Below are 15,557 nucleotides of genomic sequence, written 5' to 3' on the forward strand. Positions count from 1 at the left end.
TCGATGAAAAACTAAAATGGAATATTCATATTCAAAAAGTGGTAGATAAATGTAAAAAGATCTTAAATATTTTAAGATGCTTGGCTGGCAGTGACTGGGGAGCAGATAGAAAATCACTAAAACAGATTTACACTGGAATAATAAGATCTAACATACACTGTAAAAAAAAATTCTGTTGTTTTTACAAAAAAACTGGCAGCTGTGGTTGCCAGAATAATTCTGTAGAAAACACAGTGAACATGTAAACTGTTTTACTGACCAAACAGTAATTACAACAGTGTTAAATTGTGAAATGAACAGATTTTCCCATAGTTTTGCACAAATTTTTACTGTGATTTGAAAAGGGTTATTTTTGTAATAAAACAGTTTTATCAAGTAATTTTAACCAACTTTTTCTGATGAATTATCATAATAATGCTGTTATTTTACACTTTTTTCCAGTAAGATTTACCCAGTTTTTGTTTGTTGTACAAAAAAACTTCATTTAGTCCTACTGATAAAATACCTTTAAATAACAGATTAAAACTGTTAAAATGTCAATTTAAAACATTTTATTAATACTTTCTGAAAAACAGAAATTTGCTCTAAATTGTTTTTCTTTTTACTAATAATTATATTTTTAAATATCTATAAGCATCAAACTTCAACAAACATTTCCCACTTAAAGGAAACTTTAAAACACAAGGAAGCCCAATATAAATTGTATCTATGATAATCTTAAAAAAATAAACATACACTTACATGCCTTTGAAATATTTATTTTCTCATTTGTCTTTTCTGAACATCATGAATCACATGAAGCAAATGCACCTGCTGAATAGATATAAATTTCTTCAACCTTTTTAACTTTATCAGAAACAGTATGAGAACCAACTTTCACCCCCTTTTTTTGGAGGGGGGGCTTGAAGATTATAACATACAATACATTTCTATTTCCAGTATACATTTTAATAATATTGGCTAATTTGCAATGTTTGTTTGCTAATACCAAGCCTTGTATGTTACAGTTCACGATGGCCAAAGTGATGGCAGTGGTCAGAGGCCACTCTTCAATAAAACAAGTATAAAAGGAAGAAGTTTGGTTATTTTTAGCGTCGTTGTCTGGCTGTCTAGCTGCTGAAAAATTGAAAATCAGGGCGAGAAAAGCACAGTAAACATCAATTTAATGCAACATTGCACACTTGTAATGTTATACTACTTTATATAAATATAAAACGGTGTGTTTTATAACAAAATTTTTTTACCCCAGAATAATCCAAACCTAAATGAAAACATTTATGCGACGTAATTTAAATACCACTAGGTATTTGTCCTCATACCAAACGGCAGGAGTGCAAACGGTGAACCTCTGGTGGATGCATGTAGGCAAGAATTTCCCACCTGAAAAGGTTGAAGAGAGAATTACCACAACAGGGATTGATCACCGTCCTGCTAAGAATTTATCCAGTCTTTTAGAGTCCATCCTATGTGTTTTTAAGACTGGAACGAAATTGACTAAATTGCTCAAAATGGGAAAAGGGAATAGCAAATTAACACCGAAAGATAAACTCCAGTGTAAGGACTGGAAGTTTATGGAAAGACAAAACCCTAACTCAGTAAAGAATTTAAATAAATTGATAGAAAAATATTACTTTCAGGGCCAATTAAACACATAGGATGAAGTACGACAGAAAACAAAAATCAAATCAAAAAAATATGAGTAGTGAAGGAATGGGTGAGTTAGAAAAGTGGATGGAGGAGCTAAAAAGAGAGAAGAAGGCAATCAGAAAAGTTAGGATAAAACAGGAGAGCAAGAAGAGTGAAGCAGATCAGGCAGCAGAGCAGGGAGGAGCTCAGGTAGGAGTTATAAGAAAAAAGCAACGTCAAATTTATTTATATAGCACTTTAAAAACAGGCATAAAACTGCACCAAAGTGCTGCACAAGAATGACAATAACACAAATGAATAAAAACAGAGTATCAAACACTAGTTCAATTAAATGCCAAGGAATAAAAATGAGTTTTAAGAAGCGATTTAAAATGATCCAGGCTGTGGGCAGATCTGATTTGGAAAAGTAGATTGTTCCATAGAAGAGGAGCAACAACAGAAAAAGCCTGATCTCCTTTCCTCTTAAGCAACCAAATACAGAAAGAAAATAAAAAGAAGATTTTGAAGTTATAGAGTGTAGATAAATAAATAAATGATTTAGTAAACAAAATGAAAAATAATGAATTATCTAAAAGCTGGAAAGAAAAGTAGGTGAGAGGAAGTTCATGCAAGGAGGGAGTGAGGATTGTTTTGTGGTCTGTCTGACAGTAGAGAAGTCATGATCATCGCATAAGGCAAGATTTTGATGTAGTTTTAGTTTTCTAAATTCAGAGAACAGTTTTCTCTTTAGAGTGGCTTGTTTAAGTAAGCAAATGATTTATGAGGAATGAAATAATATGGGAAGTTTTAAACGTTTCACAACTGCAAAGAAAATAATAATTTGGTGTTGTGACGCCTTGAGTGGACATGCAGAGAGGTTGACCAGCAAGTGTTAAGGTGCCAACCTGAACATTATCCAGCTGAATACCTCAATTTAGGCTTTGATGAGAAAAGAGCAGCTCTCTTCTCATCAAAGCCTAAATTGAGGTATTCAGCTGGATATTAGAGAAGATCTCTGAGGTTGTTCTGGTTCCCTCTGAATCCTGGAGATAAATTATTCACATGTGGTTTTAATTTCATTTCTTATTTCATGGAAACACTGCAACAGTGAAATTGTGTTTTTTTGACATTAGCAGAAAACAAACTGAGATTTGCTGACAGTTGTCATGGAAACCTCCCAGAGTGATGAAGACTCCTCCAGGCCTTCATCGCCGCAGCTTATTCTGGCTGCTGCTGCAGCACCCAGACACCAGCGGCCCTCGGGGGCCCGGCGGTGGCAGTCCGACGCCCCTGAAATCCACGGGGCGTCGGACCGGAGACCCTCGGCTCAAAGAGGTCAAGGAGACGCTGAAGGTCACCATGGAGATGACCTCAGACGGAGCGCTGGACCGACTCCTCCTCAAGAAGTACGCTTTATTTATCTTTCTACTTTATGGCTTTAAAACACTTTTTTCTTTTTATTGGCTTTTTATTTTGTTTTTATTACAAATTCAGATTCTTTTTTGTCATTATTATGAAAAGTTTTAGTTTTTAATTTGGTTTTTATCCAAAATAGTTTCATTATAATAAAACTAATTCTAATTTTATTAGTTCTTTAAATTTCTTCAGAGTAAAAAGTGTTTTTATTTTTGAGAAGGCTATATTTATCTTAAAATAATGTTTTATATGTTGAAGCTTTTTACTTTCACTATGACCTTGAAAAGCATCAAAATGACTCACATCAACTGGGACCAGCTTCCCCTCAGCATGATGCTGCCTCCTCCATGTTTGGACCCGAGGTGTCCCCGTAGCGTTTCCATGGTGACAGCGTTTCTGCTGGTTTCACGTGCAGGTGTAGCAACAGGCCGACGGACGAGGCGGTCACCGACCTCAGAACATTTTACGTTTCTATTTCAAATAGTTTCCAGACGTCGATCAGGATGTTGAAGATTTTCAGTTTGATTTTTCATCTGATCTGTTTGATGATCTGCAGGAACAGAAGAGAGAAAAATACTCTGAGTTCAAGTTACAAGAGTTGAATTCAGCAGAAATATGAAGTATTAATTTCATTTAAAAAGCTTTAAAGAGCATGTTAATGGGGCAAAATGTCATTTTATTCTGTTGTGGTGAAAAAACTTGAGCTAAAATGAGACATGATAGCAGCTCTATAGATTCAGAGCCAAACACTAAAACTTCCTCCGGATCTGTAGCATTAAATCCACTTCAGAACAGATCCAGACGTCCTGAGCAGATCCTCCAGAGAAAAGAAACACAAGATTTGAACTTGGATCATTTGTGACTCAGCTGCTTGGATGTGTGTTTGGCTTTGAAAGGTTTTGTTGTGAAGCAGAAAGTTGATGAAGTTCACAGTGAAGACGACTTCAGTCCACCTGAAACCTGGTTTCACTCAAACCGTCTGATTCACTTTAAGGACGGGAAGTTTCTGATGCAACAGGAAGGAACAAAAGGTCAAAGTTGAAATGAAACAGAGATAAACTCCATGTTGCTCACAGATCTGATGGGATCAGTTTGCACAGCTGATGTTCAAGGAGAACAGTTTTGTTTTTCAGCTTTTGTTGACGGATAAAAATTTGCATTAGAAGATGAGATAATAACCGACTTTCTTTGGTTTATTTGTGTGGATTTAAAGTCGTACAACTTTAAAGAAAAGCAGTAAAACCTGGAGGAGGAACCTGAGCAGCGTTCTGACAGACCAAACACTGAGAGGAACCAGAGTTTGCATCGTCAAAGTGACGACTGTGAAATCATCTGAATCTTGTGACTCGTTTCTGGTTTTACACACAAACTGATTATCAGCAGCTGCAAATTTAAACTGTGATGCTGAACAGCAGCGACTGTCCTTCAGTTCACTGATAATCACTCATTAATTTATTATTAAACTAGTATAAAGGACAAAGGAAATTAATAATCACTCATTAATTTATTATTAAACTAGTATAAAGGACAAAGGAAATTAATAATCGCTCATTAATTTATTATTAAACTAGTATAAAGAATTTTAGTGTGTAGTTACAGTGTCTGACCACAAGAGGGCGGTAGAGAGCGAGTCTCTTCCAATAAATAAAAGTTAAATAATCTGTTTACTACAGTGCTCAGATATATTTAAAAGGTTCATTGACGTTTTAATTTTATTAATTGTCCTTTAGGTGGTTTTATCCAGCTTGATGCTCTGATCTCAGCTGATTACTAATAAATATATTTTTCATAATATTTGTAGCTTTTTGAGACTTTGATTCTCAAAATTACCCACAGCTAATATTTCTGGGATTTTTACAGAATAAAATGTATTTTTTTTTTTTCAAATAAATTTTCATCTAGAATAATAAAAATTGTTACTTTCTGATTAGTTGTTGTTCACTTTGTGTCTAAATTATTTTAATAATTAATCGCCATATCTAATAACAAACAAATATAAAATATATAGATTATTATTCATAGGATTAAGTTAATATCGCTGTTGTTATTAGAAACTATTTAGTGAAAAGTTTAAAGTTGATCAGTTTTATGATGGTTGGTTGAGTTCTTACTGCCCTCTGGTGGTGAACTATCATAACTACAGACGTTCTTCATGTAAATTGTTCAACGGGATTTTTATCTTTGTTTTAATTTTAAATTTTATGAAGTCAGATCAAGTCAGCTTACATTACTGTCGTTAAATAAGAGTCACTGCAGGATTTTATTAAGTCTGACCAGAAAAATCTTCCTGTAAGAGTTTAACACAGCAGCTTTATTTTATGATTTTAAACTGTTTTTATTACATATATAACTCCAAACAGTTAATAAAAAATGTCAGGATAATATGTGGGTCAGTAAATTGTCAATATGACTCAGGAAGACTGTTAGTTTTTCTCTAAACTCCACATTAAGTGGATAAAATCATCCCAAAAAATCATTGGCTGCCCTCTCCCCTCACTGGAGGACCTGCACAGCGACCGCTGTCTAAGAAAAGCACAACACATCACAAAGGAAACTTCTCACCCCGGACCTTCTCTGTTCACACTGCTGCCTTCAGGCAGAAGATACAGAGCAACCAGAACAAGAACCAACCGTCTCAGAGACAGTTTCTACCCGATAGCAATAACAAAACTAAATGCAATCAAAAACAACCATTAATCATCATAAATGATGTATGTGAGAATGTGGCTGTTCTTATTTTTCTTTGTTTTTTTGCCAGTTATTTGTTGATTCTTGCGTTGTGTGTGAATTGTGAGACAGTTATTTTTTGTTTTTGGGCATGTGCACCAACTGATGGCACCTTTTGAATTTTGTTGTCCTTGTGACAATGACAATAAAGATTTATCTGCAGCATTATCAGGACTGTAGTTCCCACTATGGCCACCAGAGGGCGGAAATTCCCCGCTCTGAATATAGAGGTGAGTTTGTAGAGCTGCAGCTGGTTTCTGACTTCTGTTAAGTTGATCACGTTTATATCTTTCTCATTATAAATACTAATATTATTATGGTCTGTCTAAAGGACTGACAGCTGATTTAATATATAGATGTGTTATTTACATGCAGATAACTCATCTATATATCCTAAATAAATTACATATTAATGTTTCCTGATGAGCTGTGGCTCCTAAACTGGAGCTTCAGGTCCAACAGAGCTGAATCAAAGCTCTACAACTCTGGTTTAGACGCTAATATGCTGAGCTTCCGGTCTGAAGGTAGGAAAATATTTATGAAAAGTTAAATTATCCCGGAAACAGTCAGAATGATGTTGATGTTTTAGCTGCAGAGCCGCGAACTGAACTATTACTATCAGAGCAGGGCGGGTTTTGCCCTCTAGTGGACACAGATGAGAGGAAAACACAAGTTACGTGACTTCCTGTGGAAATAGAAATTGAACCCAACTCTGGTCTCCTTCAGATCAGCCTCCATTTTGAGCTGCAGGATGGAAATAACTTGCTGACTTGTTACTAGAGGTAAGTGTTGCCGCTCCGGGTCCCTCCGTGTCTCTCGGCTCTCTGGAGCCTTTCTAACCGATGAACCCACCGAGGCTTCCCGGGGCCTCAGTCACCTCGGCCTGGGTCGCTCGGCTCTCATAGGGCCTGGTCCCCGCAGCAGCGCTCTGTTTACTTTATTGAAGGCCTGATCTAGAAAGGAATTAGATCAAATGAAAAACTTTATTGTGAGACGTTGCTGCTTCTAAAGTGATGCTAAGTGAGGTTACATTATGCGACTATAAGGAACAAAAAGAGAAATATTGAACACACTATAAACACACAGCTCAGTTACTGCGCAGTTAACCTGGTGAATGATCAGCTATGATCTACCATGACAGCAGCATCTAAAGCTGATCTGTTTGTGTGGAGCAATAATGAACTTTTCAGATTTAATCTAAATAAACTGAGAACTTAATGTAACTTTTACAGTCCATCAGTTCTTGCTGCAGCGACTCTCTCTGGTGTTTTAACCTAAAAAGCAGAACTAAAACATTGTAAACTAGTTTCTCTGCTTGTTGAAATCAGCAGGAAGTGAATCACATCACTCCGTCCCTCATCAGTCTGGGGTTCAGCAGAAACTGATGTTTCTCTTGTCTGTGGATCAGAACCGGCTTTAAGCCGTCCACAGATTTCCTCTCTTCCTCCTCACTGAGTTTGATCTTTTTCCAGGTTTTCCTCTTGTTGCTCCTTTCAGCAGGAAGAAACTCTTTGTCTCTCAAAGCTCTGCTGGAAAAATGCATCCAGATCCAGACTGACTCTTACCTGAAAGGTTGCTGTGTTTAGCAATCAGTATCTGCAAAATCGGAATCGATCAGCCAGAAAACTGCAGTCGGTTCAACCCTAAAAATAACAAAACTTTTAAATGGAGCAATAATAATAAAATAAATAATTTCACAAACATTTTAGATCAGTTGTAACAAACTAGTTTCTAACTAAAAGAGTTGCATTAATGTGTCTCTTTATCTTGAAGTTCAATCAGATCAATAGACTAAATATGTTTCAGGCCTCGCTGAGTGTTTGGGGGCTTCATCCCCCTATTGAAGCAGCTGTTTACCCATGATTCCTTGCAGTGGGTCCAGCTGGTACCTCAGCTGGATGCTGTGGTCCCTGAAAGCTGCTTTGTGTCTCTTGAGCTGAGAGGAAATCCTGCTGAGCTGCACACAGAGGCTGACATGTTGCTGAGATCCCAGCTGGACCCGGTTCTGTCTGGAGGAGAGCTGTGGACCCGACCTGAGCTGCTGCTCCCTCAGAACCTTCTGCTCACTGACTCCCTCCATACAGAGCTACAATAGAGTCATGATGCGTTCAAGTCCACTGTGAGCTAAATAAGTTCACTAGTTCATAGGAAATGTTCACTCATTCATTCAAATGATTCACTCTGATCCTCTGAACACATGATGGGAACCAGCTTTCTGCTTCACAGGACATTTACTGGAACCGGATCACTGGACTGACTGGTTCTGGTTTCTCTCTCCAAAAGGCCAGAAGATGAAAGATCAGGACAGAGCAGAACCTCCAGGACCCATCAGTCCATCTATGAGGAGTGACCGGTCCAAAGGTCTTCCTCCATGGTTCAGTAATGAACCTGAACCATCAGACAGAAAGTAAGAAACCATTTTCTAACTGATTCATGTGAATCTATGGAGATATAAAATAAATGATATTAACTGGTTGATCTTCAGTGTTTTAATAAACAGTAACTTAATTTTCTTACTTCTTAATTTAAAGTTGGACATGAAGGATGTTGGTCAGTAAATCAGAGTTTGAATGAAGGTCTGAATGAATTAATATGGATTAAAATGTTGCATGGAAACAAAAACAACCAAGCTTGTGAAGAGCAACAATTCAGATTGTCTGTAAACCCACTGAAGCAGTGAAACCCAGCATCTTCCAGACTGGGAACACTGGCATCAGTCATGATACCAAATATAATTCAATGAAGTAAAAACCAGAAATTATCAATGTTCTGAGGTTCTGTTCTGACCCAGTTTCTTGTCCCTTGTTTTTTGTGGACCTTCATGAACATCTTCAGCTCCAGCCTGTTGCTAGTGAAATATTTCAGTGATGAAGAAATGTCTTCACAGGAGAAGCTTTGGTGAGGAGGAGCATCCATCCTGCTGTGCTTTGGGTCAGAATGTTCTGATGGATCCGGTCTGTACCAGCTGCCCCCAGTGTGGGAAACGACCCAGAACAGGATCTGGACGGCTGACAGCCAATCAGAGCAGCTGTGCTCCAGGTGAGACTGAACTCCTCCAATCAGAGCTTCCTTCTATCGTCTCTGTGGAACCAGATCCACGTCTTTAGTTGAGATTTGGAAATTTAAGGTTTAAAAGTCTTTTTGTGGTCAGTTGTTTCAACTGAATCTGTGTTTTTCCAGCTGGTGTAACTGGAACTTATGTCCAGGTAACTGGGCTTAATAAAGTCCTCATTTAATTTGAGCCTGTTCAAAAAAATGGCCACAAGATAAATGTACAAATTTGACTTTTTATTTTGTTCATCTTTAAAATTCTAAGTGAAGACTCTTACTCTGAAGGGTCATGTTGCAGCATAACATGTCATCAGCTCTAAATAAAACAAACACTTCATAGAATCAATTTGATGATTCTTACAGATAATTTTATTTGTGTTTCAGCACATTATGAGGTTAAGGGGAATGAAATAGCAGAGAGGATGGCTAAGGAGAGCAGCAGTCGGGTTTTGGTTGATATTAATGTTACGTTTAGCATAACAGAAATAAAGTGTATAATAAAACAAAAACAGAGAGGTGGCAAAAGTTATAGGTCAGCAAATTGCCCAGCTGCCAATATGGTTAATCTGACCTTGCTGAAAATGATTTTTGTTCTACTTTTATTGGTTATTACACCAGGCCTTTAAGGTTCTGCTGGAAAATTGGAGTTTCTAATTGAGGAAATGACTAAAGGACAATTCCACCTAATTTCTCGCTACTTTGAGCATCTTTAATGTGATCTACTTCAAAAACTAAAATATGTAGACTTCAATCATGGTGTAGATTATTCAGGCCAGAATATCTAAAACCAAGTTTGTAGTTTTTTTTCTTTCCCTAAACGAAGCTGCATTAAAGCTTTGATTTGTGAAGCTTCAATACAGGTTTGATTTCAACCCTTTTAATGTATCTGGACCACGGTCACCATGTCTCTCTATGAAAAGGGAGGACATGGTGGATTTCACTAAGCAGAAAGTGATTTAAACTCTGTCACAGAGTTTAAATGACTTTCTGCCCATTAGAAAGTGACTTTGAGTAACCTCAGAGGTCACTGAAGTCTCTGAAAAGCTCCCTGGTTCAAGGTGTGGTTGAGGTTCAGCCTGGCAGATGATGGTAAATGTAGAATATAGTAAGGAGTTATGTTACAGAGAAGCTTCTTCAGGAAGTGAATAGTTTGTGAGATCCAAATGGTTTTGGAGACAATCAGGCAGATGAATGTGAGGACAGCAGAGCTGCAGCAGACAACAGAGGAGTGGAGGAGAATCTGGGGCCCAACAAGGCATCCTTAGACCATGGAGGCACAGAAATCACAAGAGGTGAACTGGAGAAAGATTACTAGAAACAATAACTACATGCTATAGTGAAGAGTTAAAAACTCAGAGAGATAACTAGTAACTTGTCCCCTGTCTGCCAGATCCTGGTTTTTACCTGGATTTATGGCCAAATTTTCACTAATCACAATCTATAGTTTAAAGTTTTCTGCTATTAGTGTAGAATAATGTAGCCCATATTTTAAGAGTGCAAGTATTTCAGCTTTTAAACTCAAGCAGATTGAAAATGTTCAACCAGTAGGTGGCCCTAATGGGTAAAGGCCCTTTACCCTGTTCAAGTCAAAATAAAATACAAACAAAAAAGTACAACAAAATGTCTCTCATAATCCTGGTTCCAATACAACCCAACACATATTTTACATATCGTCTTTAAATTGAGATTTTAACAGTATATGTCCTCAAAAAGAATTGTCTTTGGCAACTGCAGTTATCATGTTCTTAAGTCACTTGTACCGTCTTCCGAGATGTTCAGATCCTTGACATACCTAATGAAGGGATTCCAGATGAACTCAAACAAATCTTGTTTTCCCTTTAATATATACGTAATTTTTTCCAGAGGGAGGGCAGATAACATCTGTTGCAGCCATTGGTTTATGGTCGGTCCATGAGTCTTTTTCCAACACATTGATATACATCTTTTCGCATTAAGCAAACTTAAGTTTATAAATGTCCGTTCATTTTTAGTATAATTATGTTTTTCAGGGTACAGTCCAAACACAAACAGCTTTGGCTCAAGAATTATTTGTTTGGAAATTATTTTCTCAATTACATCTTTTACCTCTTTCCAAAACAGTGTAATTATCCTACAATACCACATGCAGTGAACCAGAGTTCCTCTGTCCTCTGTGCATTTCGGACATACATCAGGAATCTCCCTGTTATACCTATTAAGGTTCACTGGTGTTATATAAACCCGCATTAACCATTTGAATTGAATCATTTTAAGAGATGTGTTGATAGAACTGGTGTGGGCCAGTTTACATGCTGTTTGCCAATCTTCCTCAGATATCTCTAGCAGTAAATCTTCTCTCCAAGCCTTAAGTCTATCATGAGATCCTTCTGATATATGTAACATTATTGAGTGATAAAATTCTGATATGATACCTTTCTTCAAACTGTCCTCTGTTAACATTTTTTCTAAAGTTGACTTGGCAGGTTTTGTCAACTCATTATTTTGACTCGTTCTTATGAAGTTTCTGAGTTGAAGATATTTAAAGAAATGTTTCCTATCTAGGTGAAATTTATGTTGCAGATCCTGAAAGCTCATTAGTATGTCTGAGTCTGGTACATAAAGATTCTGAATCATTTGGAGTCCTTTGTCTTTCCATACTTTAAATATTAAATCAGCTCTACCAGGTACAAAAAATCGGTTACCCCACACTGGACTGAACAACGATAAACAATTCGGTTCATTTAAAATTTTTCTTACATCTCTCCATACTCTTATCATATTCTTAAGAAATTGATTTTTAGTATGTTTCAGAAGCTTTGATATTGAATTTGAATATAAGTATGAAGGCAGAGTCAATTTCAAATCCTGAGTCTCCATGTCAGTCCAATGTGGAGAATGATTACTGTAATAAAACATCATAGACCTCAACTGCACAGCACAGTAATACCAGTTCTTTCATTTGCATTCATTAATAGAATAGAGGACTTATTTTTGTTTATTTTGTATCCAGATATCTCACTAAATAATTTAATTATTTCCATAATAATTTGTATTGATCGACTTAATTTTGATATGAATAAGATCACATCGTCTGTGAACAAGGAAATCCTGTGTTCTGTAGGTCCAACAGTGATTCCAGTGAGACGAGGGTGTGAGCGAATCGCAATAGCAAATGGTTCTATTGCCAAGGTGAATAGTAAAGGCGACAATGGGCAGCCCTGTCTGCAGCCTCTATTGATCTTTATTGGCTTAGATATGTTTCTGTTTGTTATTATTTCAGCTGAGGGATTATTGTATAATATTTTAACCCATTTTACAAAATTGTTTCCACAATTGAAATTTTCCATAACTTGAAAAAGATATTCCCAGTGAACCCTATCGAACGCCTTCTCGGCATCTAATGATAAAAGAGCAGAGTCTGAAGTGCCTTTATTATAATGAATTATGTTTAATACTCGCCTCACGTTATGAAAGCCTTGCCTCCCCAAAATAAACCCGTTTTGATCTCGGTCAATTGTATTTGGCAAAACCTTTTGTAAACGTCGCGCTAGCAACTTAGAGATTATTTTCAGATCAGAATTTAGCAAACTAATCGGCCTAAAGTTCTCACATTTATTTGGAGATCTGCCTGGCTTTGGCAAAAGAATAATCATGGCAGCGTTTATAGAGGGGGGGAAATAATTTGAATGAAAAATTTCTTTAAACATGTCTAATAATGGGGTCAAAAGCTTGTCTTTAAAGGTCTTATATAAATCTATTGGCAGGCCGTCTGGCCTTGCTCTTTTCCCTGATTTCGTATTGTCAATGGCTAGCCCTATCTCTTCTTTTGTCATTTCTAGATTCAAGTTGTCCTTGTCTTCCTCTGAGAATTTTGGTATATTTAAATTATTTAAAAATTGATTTATGTTTTCTAATTTTATGTTTATTTGCGCTTTATACAATTCTTTATAGTAGTTCTTAAAAGCTGCAGTAATTTCTTGGGGGTCTTGCAAGGTTAGTTCATTTGATATAATAGATGTGATTGGTTGTTTAGTTTCTAACTGTTTTATTTGCCATGCCAGTAACTTCCCCGCTTTGTTGCCTTGTTCATAGAATGTTTGCCTGAGTCGCAAAAGACTTGATGCAGCTTTTGAAGCTGAATATTTATCATATTCTGCTCTCAAAATCAATAATTCCTTTTCTAGTTGTGGGTATTAATGTGTCTCTTTATTTTGAAGTTCAATCCGATCAATAGACTAAATATGTTTCAGGCCTCGCTGAGTGTTTGGGGGCTTCATCCCCCTATTGAAGCAGCTGTTTACCCATGATTCCTTGCAGTGGGTCCAGCTGGTACCTCAGCTGGATGCTGTGGTCCCTGAAAGCTGCTTTGTGTCTCTTGAGCTGAGAGGAAATCCTGCTGAGCTGCACACAGAGGCTGACATGTTGCTGAGATCCCAGCTGGACCCGGTTCTGTCTGGAGGAGAGCTGTGGACCCGACCTGAGCTGCTGCTCCCTCAGAACCTTCTGCTCACTGACTCCCTCCATACAGAGCTACAATAGAGTCATGATGCGTTCAAGTCCACTGGGAGCTAAATAAGTTCACTAGTTCATAGGAAATGTTCACTCATTCATTCAAATGATTCACTCTGATCCTCTGAACACATGATGGGAACCAGCTTTCTGCTTCACAGAACAGTTACTGGAACCGGATCACTGGACTGACTGGTTCTGGTTTCTCTCTCCAAAAGGCCAGAAGATGAAAGATCAGGACAGAGCAGAACCTCCAGGACCCATCAGTCCATCTATGAGGAGTGACTGGTCCAAAGGTGATCCTCCAGACTTCAGTAATGAACCTGAACCATCAGACAGAAAGTAAGAAACCATTTTCTAACTGATTCATGTGAATCTATAGAGATATAAAATAAAAGATATTAACTGGTTGATCTTCAGTGTTTCAATAAACAGTAACTTAATTTTCTTACTTCTTAATTTAAAGTTAGTCATGAAGGATGTTGGTCAGTAAATCAGTAGAGTTTGAATGAAGGTCTGAATGAATTAATATGGATTAAAATGTTGCATGGAAACAAAAACAACCAAGCTTGTGAAGAGCAACAATTCAGATTGTCTGTAAACCCACTGAAGCAGTGAAACCCAGCATCTTCCAGACTGGGAACACTGGCATCAGTCATGATACCAAATATAATTCAATGAAGTAAAAATCAGAAATCATCAATGTTCTGAGGTTCTGTTCTGACCCAGTTTCTGGTCCCTTGTTTTTTGTGGACCTTCATGAACATCTTCAGCTCCAGCCTGTTGCTAGTGAAATATTTCAGTGATGAAGAAATGTCTTCACAGGAGCAGCTTTGGTGAGGAGGAGCATCCATCCTGCTGTGCTTTGTGTCAGAATGTTCTGATGGATCCGGTCGGTACCAGCTGCCCCCAGTATGGGAAACGACCCAGAACAGGATCTGGACGGCTGACAGCCAATCAGAGCAGCTGTGCTCCAGGTGAGACTGAACTCCTCCAATCAGAGCTTCCTTCTATCGTCTCTGTGGAACCAGATCCACGTCTTTAGTTGAGATTTGGACATTTAAGGTTTAAAAGTCTTTTTGTGGTCAGTTGTTTCAACTGAATCTGTGTTTTTCCAGCTGGTGTAACTGGAACTTATGTCCAGGTAACTGGGCTTAATAAAGTCCTCATTTAATTTGAGCCTGTTCAAAAAAATGGCCACAAGATAAATGTACAAATTTAACTTTTTATTTTGTTCATTTTTAAAATTATCAGTGAAGACTCTTACTCTGAAGGGTCATGTTGCAGCATAACATGTCATCAGCTTTAAATAAAACAAACACTTCATAGAATCAATTTGATGATTCTTACAGATAATTTTATTTGTGTTTCAGCACATTATGAGGTTAAGGAGAATGTAATAGCAGAGAGGATGGCTAAGGAGAGCAGCAATCGGGTTTTGGTTGATATTAATGTTACGTTTAGCATAACAGAAATAAAGTGTATAATAAAACAATGAAAGAGAGGCGGCAAACGTTATAGGTCAGCAAATTGCCCAGCTGCCAATATGGTTAATCTGACCTTGCTGAAAATGATTTTTGTTCTACTTTTATTGGTTATTACACCAGGCCTTTAAGGTTCTGCTGGAAAATTGGAGTTTCTAATTTGGGAAATGACTAAAGGACAATTCCACCTAATTTCTTTCTACCTTGAGCATCTTTAATGTGATCTACTTCAAAAACTAAAATATGTAGACTTCAATCATGGTGTAGATTATTCAGGCCAGAATATCTAAAACCAAGTTTGTAGGGTTTTTCTTTCCCTAAACGAAGCTGCATTAAAGCTTTGATTTGTGAAACTTCAATACAGGTTTGATTTCAACCCTTTTAATGTATCTGGACCACGGTCACCATGTCTCTCTATGAAAAGGGAGAACATGGTGGATTTCACTAGGCAGAAAGTGATTTAAACTCTGTCACAGAGTTTAAATCACTTTCTGCCCATTAGAAAGTGACTTTGAGTAACCTCAGAGGTCACTGAAGTCTCTGAAAAGCTCCCTGGTTCAAGGTGTGGTTGAGGTTCAGCCTGGCAGATGATGGTAAATGTAGAATATAGTAAGGAGTTATGTTACAGAGAAGCTTCTTCAGGAAGTGAATAGTTTGTGAGATCCAAATGGTTTTGGAGACAATCAGGCAGATGAATGTGAGGACAGCAGAGCTGCAGCAGACAACAGAGGAGTGGAGGAGAATCTGGGGACCAACAAGGCATCC

General features: G+C 37.4%; 1 protein-coding gene across 5 annotated transcripts in view; it reads left to right on the forward strand.

The window, feature by feature from the left end:
- The window catches only part of LOC111607530 (NLR family CARD domain-containing protein 3-like), a 199,392-nt gene that overhangs the window by 19,513 nt on the left and 164,322 nt on the right, over nucleotides 1-15,557 (forward strand). Inside the window, exons 1-6 of one of the 5 annotated variants that reach the window (XM_023329153.1) lie at nucleotides 6,225-6,293; nucleotides 6,496-6,551; nucleotides 7,996-8,176; nucleotides 8,657-8,808; nucleotides 13,470-13,650; nucleotides 14,134-14,285. In XM_023329153.1, coding sequence (XP_023184921.1) covers nucleotides 8,061-8,176; nucleotides 8,657-8,808; nucleotides 13,470-13,650; nucleotides 14,134-14,285 — 601 coding nt within the window. In that variant the 5' untranslated portion in view covers nucleotides 6,225-6,293; nucleotides 6,496-6,551; nucleotides 7,996-8,060. Of the gene's footprint in view, nucleotides 1-6,224; nucleotides 6,294-6,418; nucleotides 6,552-7,995; nucleotides 8,177-8,656; nucleotides 8,809-13,469; nucleotides 13,651-14,133; nucleotides 14,286-15,557 lie in introns of those variants that run through there. The other 4 variants (XM_023329154.1, XM_023329152.1, XM_023329155.1 and 1 more) reach the window with 4 other exon arrangements.

The sequence above is a fragment of the Xiphophorus maculatus genome, chromosome 24 (genome assembly GCF_002775205.1).
Source record: "Xiphophorus maculatus strain JP 163 A chromosome 24, X_maculatus-5.0-male, whole genome shotgun sequence".
In the NCBI taxonomy this organism is placed as follows: domain Eukaryota; kingdom Metazoa; phylum Chordata; class Actinopteri; order Cyprinodontiformes; family Poeciliidae; genus Xiphophorus; species Xiphophorus maculatus.